Raw genomic sequence first — 25,034 nt, forward strand, 5'->3', positions numbered from 1 at the left:
TTAGTGACTGACTTAAATTGGATGATATGATACTGTTCTGCTCCATATTACAATGTGAACATTTCTGAAGGTAAACAGCATTTCCTACATCGATAAAACAGCCCCTGTTTGAAAATACAGACTGTCATTCTTTGAAAAGTAATTCTTAAAGGTGAGAATTTCAAAATGTCAGATCAAAAAACTCTGTGGATATACTGGTGGCAGTCTTTTCATAGGTAGCTAGCTTTAAAAAGACCCATATCCGCTTTTAAATTAAAATCTTGCCTCTTATCAATTCCATGTTAAAACTTGGCTCCTTGAACAAGCTCTTCACATGTTCCCATACCCCTTGCACATCAGATGTTGTCAGTATGATCACATTCCACAGTCTGCAGAACTCTGATCTAAACTTTGACTCTAGTTGAAAGTGGGAGAGCTTGCTTTACCAGACTAATATGTTTTATATAGTCTGCTGCTTAAGTATTCTACTCCAGAAGAGGTGAACCACTGGGTAAAGCATGTTTTTATCAGCCTTTTTTGTATTTCGAAGTTCAGTGGTGGCTTGTTTTCTGCAGATACACAGTTCTATGTGAAAGCACACGGAATTGAATTTTACCCTGAAATACTAGTTTGCAATTTACTTGAATTTTTCACAGCTGTTTCAGTTCAATTTTGCAGCCTGGTATTGTTCACCCGTGTTTAAATGAACTCTGATTTTTACCTAGTGCTGCCTTTAGTTTGAATCAAATGTTACTTATCCAACATCTCTTTTCATTGGCTCTGGTTATTAATTGCTCCAAAACCTTTTTTGCTCTTAGTCATTTTGACACTGAGCACTTAAAATTACAGTGACTAGATATTTGTAAATACTAAAAATAATTTTGCAGCAGCCCTGAAGTGAATGTGCTGAATTTTGAATTCCTTCCCACCTTTAACTAGATGTTAAATTCATGTGAATTTAATTTGATGTGGATTATTTTACTTGTTTTTTAAAAAATTACAGTATCTTGAGTAGAATCTTTAGCAAGGATGGTAATACTCAAGTTTATAAATCCACCTCATTCTTTGTTGATTGTCACCTAAATGGACAATTTCTGTAAAAACTGATGTAATCAAGATTATGAAGTCTCCATAGAAATGTTGCTGGAAAAAAAAAAATCTGGAGCTGCAAGTGCAGACAAAACTATATTACTGCCTTTGCTGTTTCTTTATCACAGGTGCAACAGTTTTGTTCATTATCTTTGAAACTGTGAAAGCAAACTTTTACCAACCAGCCACACTGGCTACCTCTTTCACATGCTGTCAGTTCTCATGTGAGACATACACCAAGTGCTGCAGCCCATCAACTGATGTATGGTAGTATGAGAAAAAGCTTAGAAACTCAGATGGAGTCAGTATTTTTATTTAATGAGAAAATTTTTTAAGGGAAATGTAACTGGGTTGCTGGTTGGAGGCAGGACTGCTTTTGGCCAGCAGCATGCTGTGATTCAGTGCCAGTGTTAACCAGGCTTGTGTGTGTGTGTGTGTGTGCTTTGCAGATGAATCAGCAAATGGCTGGAATGAACCTCAGCAGTTCCAGCAACGTGATGGGCTTTGGCCAGCCCCCCAGCACAGCCGCAGGATGGACTGGAAGCTCCTCTGGCCAGACTCTCAGCACACAACTGTGGAAATGAAAGTTGCAATAGAAATCTTTCCCAGAACAGCCACCTAACATTCCGTGTTCAAATACATTTACTTTTGCTGTTCCTTCCATGTACATATCTATTATTTTTCTTTTCCCCAGCTGTTCAGATTGAGAATATAACTGACTGACCGTGTTGTGGTCTATATTGATTTAAATTTGATGTAGTGAAAAGCAGATCAAATATATTTATACATCATTGGAAGCATTTTCATACAATGCATATGATTTCATAGACCATATTAAGAAGCTGCTTAACCACATACTGATTTTTTCCCTCAAAATTCTAGATCAAATGTTTGCATATAAGGGATGTAGCTATCATGTTAGTAATATCCAAAAATATGAACCCCAACCCCCCAAAATTACCTAGTAATCCTGTAGAAGGTACTGTATGAACAAATGTTTAATCATATATAAATAGAATGTAAATGTATCACTGAGAAATGTTTTCTAGTGTATCAAACAAATTTTGTTTCATCATACATTTCACTGTGATGTTGTTATGGTGTGCATAACAGGGAATGTGGTTATTGAAAGAAAGATAAACCTGGATGTTACTGTAGTTCTACAAATCAATAGTTTATTATTTTAAAGATAAGCATTTGATGCATTTGAGTTTCCTGTGGTAAAGTCTCTGACCTGGCTCAGGAGGCAGGCGCACAGTGTTAAAAGAGAACTGACAGCACAATATGCATTCAAGGTAACTCAGTGTGAACAGATATATTTTGTCTTGCAGAGAGATCCAGGTTTATGACAGTGATTGTGTTTACATTTTATGGTGCCTCGTAATGATAAAATGTTATTTCCCTATATTAAAAGGATAAATCCATAAATGATTGTGGTTTTTTTATTTCATTGTTGTATGACCTGTTTGCTACTTTTAATGAAGTAAAACATGTTCAGTTTGGAGGATCCATTTATACAGATATTTAGACCAACAGTTTGTGAGTTAAAATCAGTTTATAATTACACCATTAAGCTGGATAAATACAAAAAGTATATACATAAATAATGATTTTGAAAATACTCCATTGCAGCCATGTTTATCTGTGAAAACAGCATTAAAACGAAGGTAAGTGTCGGTTTATTAAGCTGAAAGTTCAGAAATGCATGCAGACAAGTTAGAACAAAGCACATCCACTTGATTTGCTTATTAGAGTCTCTGAAAGCTTCCTTTTGTTTCCACAGAAGTCTGTCAGGTCTCAGGCAGAAGCAGATGATTTTAGCTGTCTGAACTGGAACACGCGCTGGTGCGTCCATTGTCCTGCCATTGCCGTGGGACTGTCCCCCCGTCATACCTCAATGTTGACTGTGTCCAGGTGGTACTTTGGCTCGTTAGCTAGATTCACTTTCTCTGTTCGGGTGTGCCATACAAGAACCTAAAAAATACCATGTGTGTCAGTAAATCATCTGCAGAGATGACACGCAAGCTTTTCACAAAGTGTAGCAATCGGTACCTTTGTGCAGTTGTTTGCTTTTGGCTCCAGTTCCTCCACTGTTGTTATCTGTTTCAGAAAATCAGATTCTTGCATTCCTGGTTGAGAACCACGACGCTTGAATACGGCTTTGGGATGCGACAGGATCACTTGAAGACTCACAGCAAATCCTTGGAGAGAGGGAGACAGGAAAAAAGGTTGAGAAAAACCTTTAGGCCTTACATTTTTGTGCAGATATACTTATGTCTAGAAATCTCACATGTTCTTTTTAAAAATGTGTAAATCTGATTGTGTGGTTATACAATATTTGGTAGGTTTGTACATCCTATATTGTATTGTTTTGTTTTGGTTTGCCCTTAAGATACAATCAGATTTTTTTTTTAATTGCACCATATTTTCAACATGTTAAATCTTAATGTCCCATCATGTAGGTAATATATGCTCTCTTGCCTGAAAGTCAGGTATTGCTAAAATCTTGGGTTATTCTTCCTTTCTACTTTTAATTAAGAAATAAAACTCAATTATAAGTAAAATAAAATCTATGAAATTCATACTGTACAAACCATTCTACACTTCAATGTGAGAGTCAGGAGAAAAGCTTAAAATATGTTACAACTCTGATATTTAGATAGCTTTAGCCTTTAGATTTTTAACAGCCTTGTTGAGGAAAGACAAGTCATATTAGTGCTCTACCTTGGGAATGACTTTGAGCATCAGTGGTCTGCCAGACAGTCTCAGCTGGTCTGCGTCTGGCACAGCACGGCTCAAAGGATTTATTCAGTGTACACACCTCTCTGCAATTCTTTTCTCTACTAACATGCATCGGGTTCCTTGAAGGAAGACTGCAAACTGAGAAATCACTGGTTTGAACAAACTCTTCCTCTCTGAAGAAGCTACCATGAATCTCTAATTTGCCATTACTCTTCCGTTTTCCTTCAGCAATGCTCAGTCATATGTATGCTTCTTTAACTATGAATCAAAAACTCGACTGATAGACTTGTAAAGAAAAATTACATTTGTAAGTAATTCCTTTTGTCTGATTGCCTAGCCTACCAAAGAAATCCTTTTTTCATCAGTTCAGAGTGATTCCAGCTGTCCCTTTTATGACACATGTAGTAACAGTTTTGACATCAGTTCTGGAAAACTCCAAGAACATTTAACTCTAAAGCCATTAAAATTTATCAGTTTAAAATTTAGCATAGCTTTCTATAACTTAATGTAATTCTGAGTCCCTTTTAGTAGAATTGCCTTGCTGCTGTATTTTCCTTGAAAGTATCTGTGACTATTACGGGAGCCTTTTGAAGAGGAAAATCTAAATAAGTAATTACTACATGACATGCAAAGAAAGGCACACTGAAACAACTTTATCATGGTTCTTGTTTGTAGGAAGCAAAGGAAGACACCAGGAAGTTTGTTTGTTTGTTTTCAGTAAGGATTTGGACCCTGATGAAGTCTGTGGGTTGGGTGAACATGTCCCAGTTCACTGATGGACACAGAAAACATTTATACATTAAACCTTTGATGTAGCTTTATACATCCTGTCCTGCCTGAGGTGGAGAATAGGTGTCTGCATGGACATGGCTTACCCACACCCTGCAGTGCAGACTTGCTTCTCACTCCTTGTAGCCTGGCCGTGATGGAGCAAAAGGTGGGCTCTATCCCAGTGCTCTTGGTAGCCAAATGTAATCATTTGGGAAGAGCTGAGGGTGAGAGTTACAACTCCCTCAGCTACAGACAGTATGTACAGTCAGCTTGCTGAACCTTGAAAGGGGACCAGAGACTAAGTACTGATGAGCAAAACAGTCTGCTCCAGTTTAGTGATTTTGGTTAGGTTTTGTTGGCCTTCTTTCCTCACATAAAAAAAACTATACATTTTGAATGCAACTGGGCTTTAATAATTTTGGGCACCAAAAAAAAAAGTTATTATGCATGGAAAGGCATTTTTCGAACCCTGATCAGCTGTGTGACCTGCTTTTTCTTTTTCAATATATTTAAGATTCAAGCTGCCCATGCATAAGGAAGAAAATGAAGTAAACATCAAAATTAGTGTCCCAGATTTTAGTTCACAGAAATAATCTCCCTCTAAGCAGAAGAAACACTGATTTTTTGCTGTTTATCTTTGCAGTGGCAGTGTGGCTTTCTGGACCCATAGCCTATACTTATCCATACATTAATTTCTCATAATTTCTCTTGTTGCAAGGCTTGCTTCTCTGTTGAGAAAATTGCATTGAGTTCTGAGGGTGGATTTCTACACACAGATGTTCAGGTGGGTCATGGCCCCTGCATGTGACATGTGCACTTGGTACCATGCTACTACAAATTGTCATTTGAGGGTGCTGTGAAAACTATTGTTGCCATCAAGTAAAAGTTAAATTATAAACTGAGTGTTGCAGGTGGCAAGGACATGGGCTACTGTGCACTGACTAGCCTAAGGTTTGTTTCCTTGGTCAGGGTCCATGCAGTCTTTGTTTGTTAAAAGAATCCAATAAAGCAGCAACTTAAAGAGATAAAATAATTCAAGGAGGTTCTTCAGCTCTGCTTTATAATGGCTTTATTTTCACATGACATGTGAAAATGACATTTTGTAATATGGATTTGAGAGAAAACCACTTTCTAGTGACAACTTTAAGTTGACTTTCTCATATGTATCATATTGATGCCAGAAATAGAAGAGACAGCTCAAGTTTTGACCAGACTGGCTCTAATTATTTCTTTCAGTAGATAACGATCCTGGGCTAATAGATGAAAAGACGCTGTTGTTTTGAATTCTATCACTTAAACAGGATTTATCTGGGATTACTGTCTCTAGCATAATTGAATAGTGCTTACATGCATACAGTTATTTTACTTAGTATTCCTACAAAGTCTTACTGGGCTTTACTTCACATGAAATGCCACAAAACAATTTCATAGCTGGAGTGTGGTGTTTCAGGGGTTTTTTGGTGTTTAATACAAGGTTATACATTAAATATAATTGGCTGAAGAGCCACCTAGATAGGAATTAATTTGTTGGAGGACAAGATACCTGGGAGACATGGCAGATATTACATCTGTTCTTCTTTCAATGTAAGCTGTTTCTGTTAATTCACACCTTGACTTGTGTGAGATCAATGGCTTCTCTTAAAAGGCAGAACTCTTTTTCTTCATCCAGTTAAATTTTAGCCAGGGTTTAAAGATTTTGTTGCCATGGTTAATGCCGTTGCTTCCTGGATGTTCTAGATAGGATAGTAGCTGAAGGCAAGCTAGAAACTTGAGTGTTTATCATTTCTGGAATGTATAAATGCTAATGCTCTGTGCTGATGTTGGAACAGATGTTCTGGTTTCCACATAGATCAAGATCCCACCTTGGCTTGGGTTCTATGGCTTTCAAGTTCTGTTCTCCCTGTGGTGTACTTTTTGGGTTGCAATAAGGCAGAGATGTCTAACCAGGAGGTTTTGTAGTTAGGAACAAATAGATCTGCTGACATTCAAGTGCCACCATGAAAAAGGCACTTGATTATAAACTCAGTGTTTAAAACTGTATTTATCCTTGGATGGAAGGGGAGGTTGGTGTTTTGTTTTGGCTTTGGGGGAGTTCTGAGTGCTGGCTGCCATACCACTTAGAATTTTTTTGTTTGTGACTTCCAGCAGAGACTCTTTCAGATTCAGTTAAAATATGCCATGTTTTGCAGTGCTGTGAGTAGACTGACATTTTGCTCAGGGAACCCTAAGAAATACAAGATGTACTGAAGATCTCATGACTATAACAAAATTTTAAGAAAATACAACAAAAAAAGGTATTTGGTCAGGCCCTAGTAGAGGTGCCTAGTGCACAGTGGATGAGCACTGGACCCAAAATCTGCTGGTCTAGTGATTTACAGTCACATATTAATCTCTGTGACTGAAGTAGCTCCTGAAATGCTAATGCAAAGCAAGCATCTGCCTTCTTGAACAACCTTCACATTAGGAGAATCACAATCTAACTTTTTTTCTTGAGAGATCCAAAATTCTGACACTAGGAACAGGCCAGAAGTAAAACAACGTTAAATATAGAAGACTTGGAATCAGATCCGTACTAAATGAGTTTTTTCCACAGTTTTTGCATTCTACCTTCTCTCTCACTTTTCTTCCCCAAGGGTAGGCAAGTCTATGTCAAACCCTAGAACCCACCTTGATTGAAAACTGAAGCAGAACTTTGGAAATACCAGAACTAATTCATATGGTGTGTTGGTTGGCAGGCAAGAAGTAACACAGGAAATGATTGCTTTGCTTTCTGAATCCAGTTTAGCATTGGAGAATAGCAGTATCAACCACAAATTTCTCAAAATAAATAACCAATGTTTAATGAACTGACCTAATGTGATTGCCATGAGCAAGTGTGTTTCAAAGAATCTGGGGAGGTTGGCCAGTTAGGGTCATTGAGCTGAGCCAAATGAAATCAGCAGGACATGAATTTGGCCTTGTATTTTGCTGTCTAGAATAAGAATTTTATGTGCTTAAAGTCAAGGATGTGCTTCCTCTGAAAAGCCACAAGTTAAATTGGTGATCCCAAACCTTTTAAGCCATCGCTCTGTTCAAACCCAGCGTCATGATCAAATTTTTGTGATAATCACTGTGAAAGATCATTCACTAAACCAAAGGGAGCTCCTCACCAGTGCACTGGGACACGAGCACAGAACATTAACTGTAGACAGCTGATATGTCTCCATATCAGTATTACTGTATGCACCTATCCTGTTTGTATGGCAATATTTTTAAAAGAGATCTTTGATGTTCCTTATGTGCAGCATTCAGTATAACCTAAGTTGCTTGTGTATGGAAAAAATGGAAAAATGCCAACAATGGACTACAGCATGGACTTAGGTTTGGTAGCAAATCCCTGGAGGTGTGTTGGGAAGTCAGGAGAGGGGGTAGGAAACTGCATGTTGACATGCATCTTGTAGCCTGCACCTGCTCAGATGCCTATGGAGTTCTGGATTTGCAGTTCTGTTCTGTTTGTGCCCTGACTCTGTATTCCTGAGGGGAATAAAGATGCAAATTTCACATAATTTTTTTAGCAGTCTACACTGCATTCATTTCTTTCCTTGCTGAAATTAGAAGTGAAATTCAATTTCTTCAGTATTTTTTGAAGACTAATTAAAAGTTGTCTTGCAAAATAGTAACTCTTTGTTTGTGGTGTGCAATTAACTTCCTGTAAGTTTTGGGGGGTTTTTGTCTGTATGACCCTCCCTTACATGTCTTTGGTCAAAGAACAAGCAGGGAATGCTCCTAATGGAGCTGCTTTTCCCTCAGGCCAGTGATTTAGCCAGTATCTGCAACGTAAACAACTTAAGAACTTTCCATGTATACCTTCATGTCTAGGTTAGAGTCCCTTGGCCAATGTTGTGTAATGGCTTTCTGCCTGCTGCTGATGAATTATGGGCCACACTCTCACCTTTATAGTGCCATCAGTAATCCCTTCTAGAATCCAGTATCAATATGTTTCTGTAAATCCACGGGGACTGTTCAACTGCACAGCTGCAGTGTCTGACACACTGCATGGTTTTGGGCATTGAATACCTGCTTCACCCCTGAGAAATGTCTTCATGTGAACACCCAAATACTTATTTTTATGCTAGGTCGTGGTATTGATGTGAAATGCCTCTACAGTGCAGAAAAATTCACCTGATAACCTTTTTGTCTTTGAGGTGATAACAACCATTAGTTCTCCTTTATTTACTATTTAACCACTTGGACTGTAAATACTGTACATATTTGTATCAATATAATATGATATATTATTATCTGTTAAGATGAGAAAGAACTGTACACTGTCCTTTTCCCTCTCTCAAAACATAGGGTTATCAGGATTTTTAAAAAGTGGCTATTTCTACCCTATTCTTGCCCTTGTATTCCTACTTCTCCTCTTCTCTCATGAGTACAGAAGATGTCTAAGTGCAAATACCGTATCATTTTCTGGGAAACCAGCTTCTGCTATATCAGAAATTGGACCTGTGCACAGTGGTGATTTGTGTGGCAGTTGTGAATGTATACAAAAGATTGTCTAAGCATGGACTGTCAGCAAGACAGAGCTGTGTGGTGTGCAAACTTCACTGCAGAAGATTGATTAGATTCATTTTGAAGCTTTTTTGCCTTCATCTACCAGGCAACAGCTGTCAGTGATTTTTCCCCTAAGCCCAGTGTTTCAAACTATATCCATCTACAGTTATCACTGTCATTCCAAATAACCAATGCAACATGAATAATTTCATGATAAAGTAGCATTTTACAACATGAAGTCTAAGAAGGTCTGCATTTATGCTGCCTAGTTTAGACTGATGACAAAATGACAGGCAGGGACTCCTTGCAAGAATTGCTAGGATGAATTAATTTACAATTAACTTGTTTCAGATAGACAAGTCACACAACATAAAAGCCAAGTTGCCACATAAAAATAAGAACAAATTAAAGTAAGTTCAGATACCACCAAGCAGCAAATTAATTAGACAAGATGTACAAGCTTAGACTTCCAGGATAGTTAGTGCCAAAGGGCTGCACACTCTGCCAGCACTTCAGCAGTTTAAGAAGCTGCTTAAATTGATATATGGAAACATTCATGTATCATAAGTGAGCCTCACCTGCCATGTCAATAGCAAAGGGCCTGTCAGCTCTCCAGCCTGTGTACCAGCCGACCACTTTGCCGTTCTCCACGACCGGGCGCTCGTAGCGCCGGCCTCCCACCAGCCCCACGGGCCACACCGACACCTTGCGCGTCGTCCGCATCTGCAAGAGGCAGGCACAGCGTCACTGCCGGCGCTCCCAGCCGGCTTTCCTGGGAGTGCTGCTGCAAACCCACATCAATCATCAAGGCTGGGCACTCCAAAGCAATTCTAGCTTACAGACTGTGGCCCAAGAGCTGCCTGTGCCCACTCATTTTCTGTGAAATCTCCAGTTCTGTAGTCCATAGGCATCTCAATTCTACTTTAAACACCCTATTCATGATATCTTTTATACCAAGAGTTTTTAAAGCTGTGAAAAAAACAGGGAGTTTTGTTCTTGTTTGGGTTTTCAAAGACATAGTAGATCTTTTTTATCTACAAGACTGCAGCATTCTGGCAGTGGGCTTACATCTGTAGATAGCTGATACTACAGAAACCTAGTGAGAGAAAAATATAATAATAATGATTAATACACACTTCACTAGGACAGTACAATTAGTTTGGGACTTGTTAAAAATGCATTGAATAGAGGAAATTGTGACACACAACTCTTTCCTACCTGCAGCAGACCTGAGATGCAGCTCAGATCTATTAAGGATTCATGAAAAAAGATTGCTAAGCCTTAGTCTTTTTAACTTCTGTATTTTCCCTTTAAAACCTCTGCTAAATTTCTGAGAAGGACAGAAAGCAGGCCAGGCAGGATGTTTGTTATCACCAGAAGCAGTTTTTCCCAGTGATGTAAATTAACTAAATACAGAACTGGAAGTGTGATCTTTATCTAGCATAGAAGAAGCCATAGGTATGAAAAATTACTGTAGCAAGAAGTGTCCATGACTGGGAGTCACTTCAAGAAGGGCATTGAAGTGCAGGGGCATGTCCAGAGAAGGGCAGAAAAACTGGGGAAGGGTCTAGAAAGTGAGTCCTGTAAAGAGCAGCTGAGGGAGCTGGGGATGCTCAGCCTGGAGGAAAGCAGGCTCTGGGGGACCTTATCCCTCTCCAACTGTCTGAAAGTGGGGTGGAGCCAAGTGGGGGTCAGTCTCTTCTCCCAGGTACCATTAGGAAACAGCCTCAGGTTGGCATCAGGAAAATTCTTCACTGAAAGTCTTGTCAGGCATTGGAATGGGCTGCCCAGAGAAGTGATGAAGTGACCATCCCTAGAAGTGTTCAATAAACTGGATATGGCACTTAGTGCTGTGGTTTAGTTGATGTGGTATTTAGACAAAGACTGGACTCGATCTTGGAGGTCTTTTCTAACTGTAAAGATTATGAGTCTGATTCAGTGACTTCAGATAACTGGTTCAGTGGTCCATTTTCCCCAGTAATCAGGAGATAATATGACACAAACTCTGACACACTGCTCCCCCTGGGAAAATCAGACAGTCTGGCGTGAGAACTTGACCAAGCGAGTGCACTGATACAGCATCTTGCACAACTTAACCACACTGGTTCAGAAGCCACTATTTTAACTACTGTGCTTTAAAAATGGTTCTATTTAAACAAGTATTAAACTATTTCAATGTAATGTGGGCTTAATTTAATCTATTCTAAAAACAGTCTCGTCTTTTGTTGTAATTGAAACTTATTCCTTGGGGAAAGGTTATCCCTTTTTCCTTCCAAGAACTCTTCTCAGCAAAAACAAACACAGTTTTACATATTTGTAACCACAGTCCCCTATCGATAGATGCTGAAATAAAAGACAACCTTGGTTAAATATTAAACACTTCCCTCTCTCTCTGCCAAGGTGAAAGATTTATCATGCATATTATCAAGACTCGCAGGAGTCATGCCAGGAAAAAACAAAGACATCACATCAGCGTGGTTCACATTTCTAAGCTAGAAACATTAGCAGATTCTTAGAACTTATTTCACATAAACTATAAAATACATATTTAAAAATCCACAAAAATGTAGGCACACACAGAAGAAAAATATGCACCTTCTCTCCCGCTGATTATTTGTATATCTTCAGATTTGTTTATCAAAAATTCCTCTCCTCCACCCTAGTAACTGTTGCAGCAAGCTAGAACATTTCACTCAATAGCAGCAGCCCATAGTGCATAAGAGCAGAGTATGTATTCAGCTGGCAGTATAGGGAATTCTTGTGATACGGATTCTCTCCAAGCCATTGCCTGGTTAATTGCCAGTGAGAGGCTGCCATGAATCTTTCTAAGGTTATTGATAAATGTATTTACCTGCAACTGTTCTCCCTGCTTAAGTTTAACTTTCCAATCTCTCCCACTCCTCCATGTAGTAAATGCAAAGTTAGCAATTAGCTATTTGGGTATGGACATTGGCCAAACCTTCTTATGAAGATCTTTTAGCTCTGGTTTTAATGACACATCTCTTTTGCTTATTTTGCTAACAGCCTGTTTACATTAACATCCAAACATGGACAGAGGGAATCATCCTGTTGGGCGTATCTACACAGCACCATCAAGCTACATTTGCCCAACTATGCTGCACCAGTAAATATCACAAGATAAACACACATGGTGCCATTAATACTTCCTGGAGAACAAATTATTAGTGTTCAGAATTGCAGTACTTTGGCTGTCCTGTGCCAGCTGTCTGTACCTAAACTCAAAATGCCACAAGCCAAAGACAGGCATACTCTGACTGCAAGGGAGTGGCCAGAGCACAGAGCACCCATGCCCTGCCTGTGTGCACAGTGAAAGTTTGGGAGCTCTATACAAAATGAGCCATGTTACACACGACTTCTGAACTGGGTCAATAGTGGCCTCAGCATTTATGCTGGCAGAACCAGATAGATTTACATTAATACTCTACAATACACAGTGTTTTGGAAAGCCCTGTCAATGAAAAGTATTTCACTGACCTCATAAAACCAGCATGAAATGACCCAAGAAGTTTTAAACTAATAATCTTGGGTCAATCTCAGTGTCTGTGAGTTGTCAGTAAAGCCACCACACGTCAGATTCAAGTAACCCCTTACAGAGCTCTTACTTCTGTCCTTGGATGACTTTATTCTTACAGGTTACATTTTTGAAGAATGAAATAAGCAGGTGTCAAGAATACAGCAATTCCTTTAAGTAAAAGCTGAAAGAGCGCATCTAGACCAGTATTTATGCTAATTCTGAAATACCTCACAGCCTTGGGATATGCTAGGCAGATGAAAGTAGAAATATTTCTTTTAATCTTCTGAGAGTAGCATTACTGCAGTTAACACACTGATATGTGAAGGCTGTATTTATGTATGATGGGGGGAAAGCTATTATTTGGATTAAAAGGCCAGCTTGCACCTGGAATTTTATGCTGCTAATCATCGGGACACAAAAAAGTGATTCAAAAATGTTAAATCTGAATAGCTTTAGAGACGTGGGTTAAACAACTGTCAAAAATCGTAGGACTTACCAACAGCTTCCTAAATGACTTTTCTATCTGTCATTGTAACAACGGTAGCACAAGCTGTGTTAACACTCAGCATTAAAGTCCTGGTAGCTTACATGAATGGTATTCATCTTACACTTCACTCTCTGCAAGTCAAGCATCTGCCCTGTCCTAGTCAGACTTCTGCAGTTAACGAGCAGAGATGGGACCCCACCGGCAGGATTCATCCTGCCTGGCTTGGACAGCTCTCTTAAGGTAGAAATGCTTTTGTCCTCTGTTTACCTTTTGAAAGGGGATCTTGGGCATAGGAGGAGAGTGATGTACTGGGTGGGGAAGATGGTAGAGCAAACCTGAATGAAATAGGAGGGGGAGGAGAACTGGGAAGGAGTGGGCAAGGAAATGACAGGAGAAATGAGTAACAATTGACCGAAGAAATGCCAGTCAGGTGATGGGCATACAGCAGTAAATACAGTAACAACAGAGTAACCACTGAAGAATAGCAAGTGAAATGAGTGAAACGCAGGAAATGGAGCTGAGGAATAAAAGACAGTGATAAAAGCATTGCTAAATTTAGCATCTCATTAGTCAATCAAGAAAAGCTGCTTAATGGGATGCGCTGGACTGATGGATAGGGAAGATACCAAGCCAGTAACAAAATATAAAAGCCCAAGGGGAATCAAGGCAAATCAGAGAAAAGGAAGCATGGCTGTACTTTCTATAGTGAAAAGGCTTCCAGACTGGAACAACCATCCTGCTGTTTTTGCAGCATGATGTCAATGTGTTTCTGTTTGGGATTCAAAGCCCTCTGTGAGGGCAAACCTACTGCCACACCTCACAAGCTTTTTTCCCCTGTCATTTCAACCCCTGTGTGATTTGTGATCTGTCCTGCTCAGGCTACAGATTCACATCCATGCTCACCATCCTACCCCACACCCCTGCCCATCCCACTGATACTCCAGCAGATTTCTATGCAAAATGCTGATTTATTACTACCAAAGACAGGATCTAGAGCTCCTTCACTACAACAGTTCCTCAGGACAAAATTGTATGGGTTAAAGCATAAGCACAGCCACGTTCCCTGTCAGTTCTCACACAGTTCTCTGCATTACTCACAAGCCATTTAAAGCCAAATTCTGCTTCAATGAAACTTACATGCGAGCACTACGGCTCAGCTCAGCCTGATGCTGTGGCTGTTTACTGAGGCTTTGGGCTGAGCACCTGCCCCCACTTACCATCATTTCAAAGGAGATGCTAAGGCATAGAAAACCTGTGCTAGTGGCTTTTGTGGATCAGGGATTGGGATGCTTAGGGGTTAGGAACTTCAAAAGGCAAGTTTGTTGTTAGCAAATTTGACTGTGAAGTGTATTCTCCATGGGAACATTTGTAGAAGGGATCTACAAATCAAAAAATTGTCATTCCTTGATGTAGCTTCTTCTGCTCTGCTTCACCATTCTCCCTGCTAGAAAGCTTTCTTTCCAAGCATCTGCTCTAAACCTCCTCTGCTGATTTGTACACAATCTACATTGCAGAGGGAGGATAGATTAATTCTCCCTTTTCTTTTAGCAACATTTTATATATAAGATACATGACTAATGCTTCTAAATTATACCAGCATCCTTGGGCACAAATGTCAATATTGCTTCCCTGCAGAAGAAAACTGTACCAAATTTAACTAAAGCAGTTAGCAGCCAATTTCTGTGGACTGGGACAACTTCCAAAACATTTGCTACTCATTTTACTTCTGAGCCCTTCTATTTACTGGTTGCCTCATTCTACTCACTATCATTCTACTGGGTTGTGTTCACTGTACCTCTGAAGAGCTGCTGACCCGGTGTAATTAATATCACAGTAACAGTATCAGTTTCACAGGTAAAACTGCTGCTGCCAGTGCAGAAACAGAGAGTACTTGGTACTTTGTAACCAAGCAAAAACCTGTTTCAAATAGCCTTTTTTTTTTTTTTTTCTTACTGTTTCCTCTCATTTTTAAGCTATTCCTTTCTCTGCCAGTCTTTTCTAATCCAGCCTCTTTAGCATAGGTATTACATGTCTATGTGGAAGAAAAATGTCAGTGTGCATTTAAAATCTGTCATGTACTTCTAAATCATTTATCTACTAGAAAGGTATTTAATGCACTGCTAACTCATATTTGGATCACTTTTTATTCTGAAAAAAATAACTAATGACTGCCAGCTAATATTTAATTCTGTCTAGACTACTGAATGTTATTTTTAAGACTATTATAAAAATCTGATTTTTCCAACCAGTTCCAAGAGATAAAACAACAGATTTTCATGTTTTCAATGATAAAAGATTCACTTATACTACTTTTAAATCTTTTGTATAAATATATCCATTTTAAAATACACAGAAGTTAGCTTAATACAGTGTATAAAAATTAGGACAGTTATGTAAGTGTTATTGAAGGAACACTAACACTTTCCTAGTCAAAGACGGAATAAATAGTAAATATTCACCTCTTCTATAATGCATTTTTTGAGTTCCCCTCAAAATATTTTACAAAGATGATCACAGGAAAACTGAAGCCTGTGTGACATGCAATATCTGCAAATATTTCTGTTCTATTTTTAATAAACAATGAATTCTTTTTTTAGGCTACTGAAATGATTGTTAAAAGCCATTAGAATATCTGCCACCTTCATATATACCTTTTGAGAGAGAAGGGCAGGGACACAAGAAAACTCTTTCAGTCTGATTATGTGGCTCTTTGAGTCTTGAGCTACCTGTAAAGACTACCTCAGCTTAGGGAGAGCAGGATGAGCTCTGTCCTCTCAGACCTCCTTTCCCGCTTCAACTCTACCATCACATTAGGGCACTCTTGTGCAGGAAACAGCTACATCAAAATGAATTCTGGTCCACAACTCAGTGGGCAAAAGGACTAACTGCTAAGCTGATCAAGTTTGGGTTGGGTTTCTTTACCCCTTAGAAATAAGAATCAGGGCTGTGATCTACTCTGAATTCCATGCTGCAAGGCTGTATCCAATCACCTTAGAGTGTGGATATCTCTAAGGAGACCCAGTCTGCAAATCCTCTCCCTGCACTCAGACAAGACAGTGGAATGTGCCACACTTGCATGCTCTAGGCACCCAGCAAACATGGCTATGAAATTCTGGACATTGATGACCAGACGCCTGAGGGTGGCAGGGAGAGGGAACATGGTTCTAGATATGCATCTTAATTGCAAATATATGTGTTTGAACAAAACACAAGAAAACGTGGCAGAAATAACCTAGACAGGAATCTCTACATCTCAGTGTGTTTTTGAAAGCAGCAAGCTCACTTTCAGACATATATTGAAGACCTTTACTCCTCTTCTTGTACTCCTCATGCTGCTCACCACCCCTCACCTTCGAAGCTTTCAGGGCAGTCTGCACAATCAACAGCAGAGTGGATCTCCAACACTAATTCCTCCAATTGGCATACATATCCAAACATGGACCATGGAAGTGATGGCCTTTAGCCAGCTACTCAACATATGGAAAGAGCAGAGAAAATTCCTGAGACACAGAAACACAGGAATTCTGTGAAGAGTTAAGGGAAGTGGAACTTAGCTGTATATCTTCAGTTTCCAGTGCTCAGGTTAATCCTGTTTTTAAAATCTCTCTGTGAAGGTGGAATGCCAGTATTATCTAAGGTTTTTTTCTTCTGGAAGTTTAAAATGTGAAATCAGCAGTTGCTAGGCATCAGTCACAATATTGCAATAACTTGCATTCAGGAATAAGATGAAGCACAAATGCACCAGAAACTATAAGAATCACTCCAAAATGAGTGTGTAGTAAAAAATAGAAGCTATGGTGAGTCATGTGGAAACATTTGTAAAACATCTTAGATACAATAGGTGGAATTCCAGGCCTCAGTGTCTTTTTTACGAATGCAGGCTGCCTTTTAACGTAACAGGTATTTTTGGAAAGCACACTTGTTTTTGATGGAGACATGCACAAGGACACCTCCAGATGAACAGATCATACCTGAACAGAATATACATAAATTATTTCTGAAGTCCCGACCCCAAAATAATGAATGATAAAATACAATATGCCAGACCACAGGCATTAAAGTAAAAGCATAATTTTTTTACCTGACCACCACTACACTCTCAAGTAGAAAGAGTTGGGAGTAACTTAAAAGCCACATCTCTATTCCTGGAAATATTTCTTCATCATTGCTGCAGCCCCGTTTAGTACTCTAAAGAATTTCACAATCACTGAACAGGTTGGTTCCTTCCCTGCAGCCTTTCCATGGAAGATGAACCTTTCCTAATGAAATGCTAAACTGACCCAATGCTGTAGCAGCAGAAAGACAAACCAGGCTTTCCACTTTATTCTAGAGGGGACAATTGAAGCTGTTTAGACCCCACCCATTTCAACTTTGAGGACAGTAAAACTGACCTATCCACCCACATGCCATCGTAGGTCTTAGGAAAAAAAGATAAACAGCAGCCAAGGGTTCCAGATTTACTACAGAATGTGACATTTTCCAGACTACTGTAAGCTGGGTTTTTTTTTCCCTGATTTCCATTAAACACACTCAGCCTAGGTCTACTGGGCCCAGCTCACTCCACATCAAATATAAAGTACTCATTCCTATAAGCATCAAGCAGAAGTACTTTGGGCAGAGATCAGAATTTCTTCATCAAAAGCTCTCAGAAGTATCCCATGGCATTCCATGTCAAAGCATGCTCCTTTTTGATCATGGCCTCATGGTTCATACACTATAGCTGACAGGAAAGCCTTTGCTGATCTTGCTTTGTTAAAAGGCTCCATCTCCTGTAAGGACACCAGGGAAACCCACAGCAAAAGAGCTTCCTTAAACCCAATCCTTCACGACGTGCAGTTCCCTCGCTCACCTTCTGCTCTGCAGTCTTGCTTGTTCGACCTCTGAGCAAAGCATTTCCCTAACACAAATGTTCCTATCATGCTGGCTTTACAGTCCTAGCCAGCCTTGGTTCCCATCTCCCCGAGGCCCCACTGCTGCCCCTGGAACCAGCTTTGACTCAGCAGCAAGCCATCACAGAGAAACAGACCTGCTATCTCATAAAGCAGCAGATGCACAATGTACACACTGCCTGCACGCAGTGCTGCTGCCACTGTGGGACTGCACACCCCTGTGCCCGTGCCAGCGACCTGCTGAAAGTCACACAGCCAGCACAAGATGCTGCTTGAATGAGAGTTCAGAGCTCCTGTCTCATCCTACATTTAAACTCCCTCCTAGTGAGGAGACTACAGTTTATCAGACTTCCTTAGGGAAAGCAGCTGCTGGTCTGGAGAATTGTTCCTGGCAGGGCAACAAACTGAAAAAAATTCCCTCTCAGGTATAGTTACCACCATTTTTATAACAGGAATTACTACCATATTTCATCTGCAAACAATGCATTCTGAAGCTGTTCTTTTCGTGCTTGGAGAAGACAGGTATAATTTACGTTCATAAATCAATCAATTCCTGAAAGGGAGATCAGGATTTACCACAGAGTTGTCAAGCCAGAATCCATGAATACATGGATTTTCTTTTATCGAGTCAAGAAGCAACCAGCCCTCTAGCAGTGCCTCGACTGCAAAATCAGGCTCCTGGCTCACTCTAAATGTAACCTCCCACACGTAAAGGCGCATCCCGTTGGCAAAGCCTGCCAATGGACTTCCGTTAACTTTGCCAGGTCTGCAGGGCATTCCCCTGTTGCTAGCAGTGCATCCCAGAGACCCTGCCAGCAGCTGCTTAGAGACCCCAAAAAACACTCACAGGAATTCGCAGCGACAACTGAAGCAAAAGCTCCACCTCTGCTCCTGTAACTGAGCTTTCCCAGCTCCCCATTTCTCAGGGAAAACTCATTCATGCATGTGTGTCTGCCTGTGAACACAAGGCTCGGAACAAACAGCTCTTTCCCAGCAGCTCAACGCAGGGGAAAGGGAAGCCTTAGGGTTGCAGAGGTTCATGCTGGAAGTTACAATGCTTGTTAGCAAGAGGAAACACAGGTTGCCTGTTGTCCTAGCAATTCTCAAGGCTGAACCTCCAGACAGCTTTATCCCTTCATTTTCCCGCATTTCCTAGCTAATTAGAGAGGTGATTTGTACCTTTCTGTTTCATGATTCACAGCAATTAGTAGAACGATAGAACTTTTAAAAGAATAAATGTGACCAGACTCTTTTTCAATAGCTGTGAAGCACTCGAGAGAAACGCCAGCCAATACTGTTCCTTCAGCTTGTCCCTAACATTGGTACTCAACAACAAAAAACAAAAAACCCAAACAAACAAACAAAAACCCACAAAAAACAAAACTCCAAACAAACAATAGATATTTGCCAAATATCTTTTGTCCCACATTACTCATTGTGCCAAATGTATTTTCTGTTTCTATTAACAGACTCCCTAAGACTCAGTCAAATTAACCTTATTTCTACAAATACATGTGAGCACTCCCATAACATCAAAGACGGGTATGTGAAATTACTCTGCATTACAATGCACTGAGCACAGCTATGAGAATTTTTAAAAATCAATTGCAACAGAGGTTTGGCCTCTAGGCAAAGGTCCTTAAATTAGCAGCTTCAGTGCTGAATGCCAAGCGAGCAAAAGAAATAGGGTATCCCTGTTGAATGGGAAGCCTGCACCTGCCCACACACTGGAAATGGAAAGGGATGCATTATGAACCTAAACACAAACGAGCCTAAGCATTTCTAAACCTGCTTTCCCTAAGGAATTGCATGTGCTTCACATGTCTGTGTATCACGTTCACTTTAACTCATTGACTGTGAAGCACGCGAGGAGGGGCACAGCTCGGCAGCAGCGGCAGGGGAGGGGTGTTCACCTCGGACTACAGCTCTGTCCACCGGCACAACACACAGACCGCAGCATGCCTGAAGTCCTCTGCTGCCAACTTGCTTTGCTGTTTCCCTGCCTCATTTCCCTGCCAAGGTTACTCTCCTAGCTGTCACATAAGATGTACATGATCTTTCTTCTACTGTTTTATGCCCACCTATTAAACACCCTTCTTCCTGCCAGGGGGAACCCAGAAAGAAAGCTGGATATCCTCTGCCCCGAGCGCCTGCCAGTTCCCACCAAAATGAAACAAAGCCCTTCACCAAGGGGAGGCAATGAAGACAAAAACAGGTCCCTTCACAAAAGAGACTCCTGAAAGAGCGTTCAGTCGTTACACAACCGATTTGCTGCTTTTAAGAGCGAAAGGCTTCAGAAAGGCAACTCCACGTGAATAAGCCGGCTCTGGCTTAATTCATTAGCGCCAAGGAAAAAACTGTAGGATGGAGACTCCTTATGCGAGTTCCCCTACAGGGAGAGGGATGCAGCCTGAAAATAACAAACCAAGGAGCACTTTTCAACCCAGTTTTGACAAAAAACACAGGATCCCTCATATAAACCTTAAACTCGGCAGCGAAGTGAGAAAACAGCAGTAAAAAGTTGGGGGAGTATGGAGAGGAGGGACAAGAAACTTAAAATCAGGAGAGCGGTGGTCACACAGAGGCAGTCCCGGGAAGCCCGGGTGAGGGACGGGCGCTGCAAGGTGGAGACGAGAAGCGGGCTTGACTCCCCCGTGCCCGGAATTTTTGGATAAGGGACACCGAGTTCGCCGCAAATCGGGGATGGGGAACAGTCCCGCGCGGGAGCCTGAGGAGGGGGAACGGCTGGAGCCAGAGGGGAGGCGGGGAGCGGCCGGGAGCGGGGATGGGGACGCGGCGGGCGGCTGCGCGGAGCGGTGGAACGTGGCGGCCGAGCGCGCCCCCTTGTCCCGCACGCACCTCCTGGAACAGCTCCAGGCTGTAGGTGTTGTCGTCGTCGGCGAAGAAGAGCACCCCGGGCTGCGGGGGCGGCAGGTGCTGGTGCCGCTGCCGCAGCCAGGCCAGGCCGGCGTTGCGCTGCTCGGTGGCGCGGGGCAGCCCCGGGCGCTTGTAGCGGCGCGGCGTGGGGACGTGCAGGTGAGTGCAAGGCAGCCCGGCGCCCGCCACGAAGCGGGTCACCAGCTCGCTGCGCGCCGCCGCGTCCTCCACCAGGATCCAGTGGAGCCGCGACACCTGCCGGAAGGTGTTGGCCAGGCGGGTGAGCTCGGCCTTCTGCACCGGGCGGCTGTAGGTGGGCGTGATGGCATAGATGGTGGGCAGCGCGGCTTCGGGCCGCCGCCGCGGGGCGGGCGGCCGCGCCCCGCCGCTACCGCCCTCGGCCCCGCCGCGGGGGGACAGCGCGGGCAGCGGAGCCCGGCTGCTGTCGATGTCCAGCACGATGATGACGATGAGCACCCAGGGCAGCAGCAGGAGGAAGCGGCTGAAGAGCAGGGACTTCATGCTGCCCCCGGCGCCCTCCCGCCGCGCCGCCGCTCAGCGCCGCCCCATAGACGGGCGCGGCGGGGCTGCCACACCGCGCTGCTCCGCGGGGCGCCCGGGCGGCGGCGGCGGCGGCCGGGGCGGGCACCGGGCGCTCCCTCCCTCCCGCGGGCGCGGGGGCCGCCGGCGGGGCGGGCCGGGGAGCCCCGCGGTGCCTGCGGCAGCCCGGCGGGGCAGCTGCCGGCCCCGCTCCCGCCGCTCCTCTATTCTGCGAGCGGCCGCCCTTCCTCCTCCTCTTCCTCCTCCCGCTTCACCCTCGGCATCGCCGGACCGGGGCTCGGCGGGGGGCTCTGGGGAGACGCTCCTTCTCCTCCGCTTCCCCGGGCAGCTCTGGCGGTGCGCGGGGGCGGGGAGGGGAGGGCGGGCGGGGAGGCGGGAGGGAGGGTCCCCGCGGGCGGGGGCTCCCGCCCCGCCCCGCTCCGGCTGCCGCCCGCGGGGAGAGAGCGGCGGCTCGGGGCGCTCCGCGCTCGGCGTCCTCGGGGGCGGCGCCGGGCCGAGGGACGGGGACTCGGGTGGTCACGGGGCGCTGCTTCTCTCCGCGGCGGGCGACAACTTCGGCCGGTGGCCGGGACGCCTTCCCGCGGACAGCGCCGGCCGCCGACGGGCGGGGCTGGGGTAGGCGGACGAGTCCGTGCCCGAGTACTCACTCCTCGAAGCGGCGGAGAGCCGCTAGCTTCATTTCTGCTTCGGTTTGGTTTTTGGGTTTTTTCCTACCTCGGTCGGAGTAAGAAGTTGTAAATAAAGCGGTGGTTTGCCGCAGCTCCCCTCGGTGCCCGTCTGTCGGTGTCGCCCCCCGCCCCGCACCGCCCGCGCTCCCTGGACCGCATCTCCCCGGAGGCCACATCGAATTGAGAGCTCCTTATTAAAAAGCATAGGTATATATCAGGATTTCGTAATAATCCGCCTGTCTTTCTTTTTGAGGAAAAGGTGTTCATCAGGTGCTGCAACACACATGAAATGCACAATCTAAAACCTCTTACAAATCCTTTCCTCACAGGGAAGTTTCCGATGCATTTTTCAACACTCCCTGCTGTCATAACTAAACACTTCCTTACAGCTTGACTTATGCTTTTAAAACTTCATGCTGCATAAGAACACAGAAGCACAGCAGGAGAGTTTGCAAATTACTGAGTTCTCCACGATTCTCTGATTAAAACGTAGAGCTCGATTGATGTTCTCACTGGCTTCTGAGCTATTTGAGATAAGAAATAGAGTGATTCGTCACTGATACTTTGATTTTTGGTAGGAATAGCATGGCTTGCAGAAATGGGGAATGCCTGCACGCCAGCATCCTGGACTTACACCACTGCTTTCTTTCCTGTTTTATATTCAGCCTTCACATTTGCATGTGTATAACAAATGTAGATAACGTGGACACTCTATCTATCATTCATATCTATCCCAAATCGATTTGTTATTCAAAAGGACACACACACAGGACATCGATCCGATGTAATGTAAGCTGAAATTCATGAGACAGTGAGGGCGACACCTGGCCAGGCACTGAACATCTGAATGAAGAAACATCTGTGTAGCAAAGAGATAATTAGAGTTAGCATGTTTAGTGGAGGAGTGGAAGGGTTGTTATGTGATTAATGAAATAATATGGAGGAATGGAGCAAGCATAAATAGTTCAATATATTCAAATCAAGAACATCTCAGACACAAAATTACAGTTGCCTGTTTTGTGCTGATGCTGTTTATCTAGAGGACGATCACCTAAACTGTGTCTTTCCAGTGACTGAGCACACCATTGTTTTCTCATTTCCAGTACAATTCTATTTACAGAGATAATTCGTTCAAATAATGCAAACATGTGTATCAAAGCAACATACCAATATATTGCTTGGTATCATTTACAAGTCAGCAATCATTTGGAGAAGTTAATTCTAAGCTTGCCATTTCTAGATACTCTATGATACCATGTCAGGATTCTTAAAAAATTATTGGGTCAGAACCTAGAAACTAAGGGTTACAAATTAATGTGTTTAATTTGCATTCTTTATAGCCAAACATATTAAAATATTTTTAAAATACTGGTTTCCCTTTATATTACCTTTCATCCAAAACACTATCTTTAGTTAACTTGTATGTTGTATTCAGAGCCTATAGAGGATACTTAATAGTTTATGGCTGCACGACCTTAGTAAAAGCAGCAATAAGAATAGCTGAACATAATTGAAGCAGTTTAGGAAGGAGCACAAACAGTAAGCACCAGGGAGGTATCCCGATGAGCTGTGATCTTCCATCTCTTTAACTGTATTCCTGAAAGCTGGTGACTGTCTCTCTATGCTTGCTAACAAACACTGCCTTTACTCCTATCACGGTTGCTGTAACAGCAATATGAGACACGTGGTTATTTGATAACAAATTGCAATGACTACATTTTCCCTTCAGAACCACTGTAACACTTTCAGGTGCCACAGAACAGGCTCAGAGATCATGAGCCAGATACATCAGGTGTGATATCTAATAATGTAGCAGCACTTTCCCGTTAGCTTCACGTGCAGATTATTTCAGATGGAATGGTAAAAGATAATGAAGGCACTACATACAAGCCAACTGCTTGTATTAAATTGGTGTTTCTTGTTAAGCAAAGCAGAATGTTCTTCCTCTGGAAACAAGAAGAATCCAGTCAAATTACCACTCCATTTGTGGGGGCAAACTGTCTACAGAGATACTTTTTTCAGCTGAACACCTTAGCACTGGTTATTATAAAAATTGTCACATTTGATTTGAGGCCTCAGGTGCAACTCTGAAACAAAGGACAAGTTTCCAACTTGTGATGGATGGTACCAATCACTGTGTGACTCAGGCTGTTCCTATGGTTTCACACATAGTATGCAGCACAGTGCATATTCTGGGTAGTATCAGAGTGTGTGGGCAGGCATTTCTCTTTAGGATCTGGTCCAGAATTGTTTGTTTGCAGTAGTTTATGGTTTGGGTCATCTATTATGGTGTTGTGATTGCTGCCTCCGTTCTCCAAAGATTTTTTTCAGAGATGTGTCAGGACTTGGCATCCAATTTTTCATTTACTTTCAAAAACAGCTGCCTCTACTTCAATTTCTTGTGCTTCTTACCAGCAGAGGATGCGTGATTCTGGCAGAAGAATGCTTAACACTGTCCCAGAAAGCAGCCTGTGTGTGCAAGTGTGCATATGCACACCCATACTAAAGAAATCCCATCCCCAGGAATGCTCTCCACAGGCCCACAGAGGTTTCCTGTTCCAAACAGGAGCACACAGCAGATGCTGGCTGGATGCAGGCACAAGGGGCTGTGTAATGCTAGCCAGCGATGTTGTGCCCTGGCTCCTTTCTTCTTCATTGCTTTCAGTCTTGCCAATGTCTGTAAAAAAGGACAGGTGCGGCAGGAGAGTTGCCTTAGTTGTGCAATAGATGTACTGTTGCACCGTTCTTGAAACAATTCAGCTCTTTTTGCCTTTGTCCCCTCCTGACTCAGGGTCACCCACCCATCAGGCAGCTCTGTGTAGAGACTTCTGCAGCACTCCCATCCAGCCTCTCAGCTGGGCATGCCTGGCAAGGGACAAGCTGGCCAAACCTTTTGCTTG

General features: G+C 42.7%; 2 protein-coding genes across 5 annotated transcripts in view; one reads left to right on the forward strand and one right to left on the reverse strand.

The window, feature by feature from the left end:
* SMAP1 (small ArfGAP 1) overlaps positions 1-2,496 on the forward strand; it is a 90,067-nt gene extending 87,571 nt beyond the window's left edge. For all 4 annotated transcript variants that reach the window (XM_030267393.4, XM_072926526.1, XM_072926527.1 and 1 more), the window contains one exon: positions 1,518-2,496. In XM_030267393.4, the coding sequence (XP_030123253.4) occupies positions 1,518-1,652 (135 nt within the window). In that variant the 3' untranslated portion in view covers positions 1,653-2,496. The remainder of the gene's footprint in view (positions 1-1,517) is intronic.
* On the reverse strand, positions 2,222-21,562 carry B3GAT2 (beta-1,3-glucuronyltransferase 2). Its single transcript, XM_030267392.4, has 4 exons — positions 20,888-21,562; positions 9,696-9,840; positions 3,121-3,269; positions 2,222-3,042 (listed from the first exon to the last, which is right to left on the reverse strand). The coding sequence occupies exons 1-4, from the start codon at positions 21,425-21,427 to the stop codon at positions 2,956-2,958; spliced, it is 921 nt and encodes a 306-aa protein (XP_030123252.1). The 5' UTR covers positions 21,428-21,562; the 3' UTR covers positions 2,222-2,955.
* Between the last annotated feature and the right edge of the window lie 3,472 nt (positions 21,563-25,034).

Source organism: Taeniopygia guttata, chromosome 3, assembly GCF_048771995.1.
Source record: "Taeniopygia guttata chromosome 3, bTaeGut7.mat, whole genome shotgun sequence".
NCBI lineage: Eukaryota > Metazoa > Chordata > Aves > Passeriformes > Estrildidae > Taeniopygia > Taeniopygia guttata.

Bases quoted from the DNA above. Each gene is read 5' to 3' on its own strand.
- B3GAT2 (XM_030267392.4), bottom strand. From the start codon at position 21,427: ATGAAGTCCCTGCTCTTCAGCCGCTTCCTCCTGCTGCTGCCCTGGGTG. The intron at 9,841-20,887 runs GTGCGTGCGGGA...TGCCTCTTGCAG, and splicing joins GCCTGGAGCTGTTCCAGGAG to ATGCGGACGACGCGCAAGGT. The intron at 3,043-3,120 runs GTACCGATTGCT...GGTATTTTTTAG, and splicing joins AAGCAAACAACTGCACAAAG to GTTCTTGTATGGCACACCCG.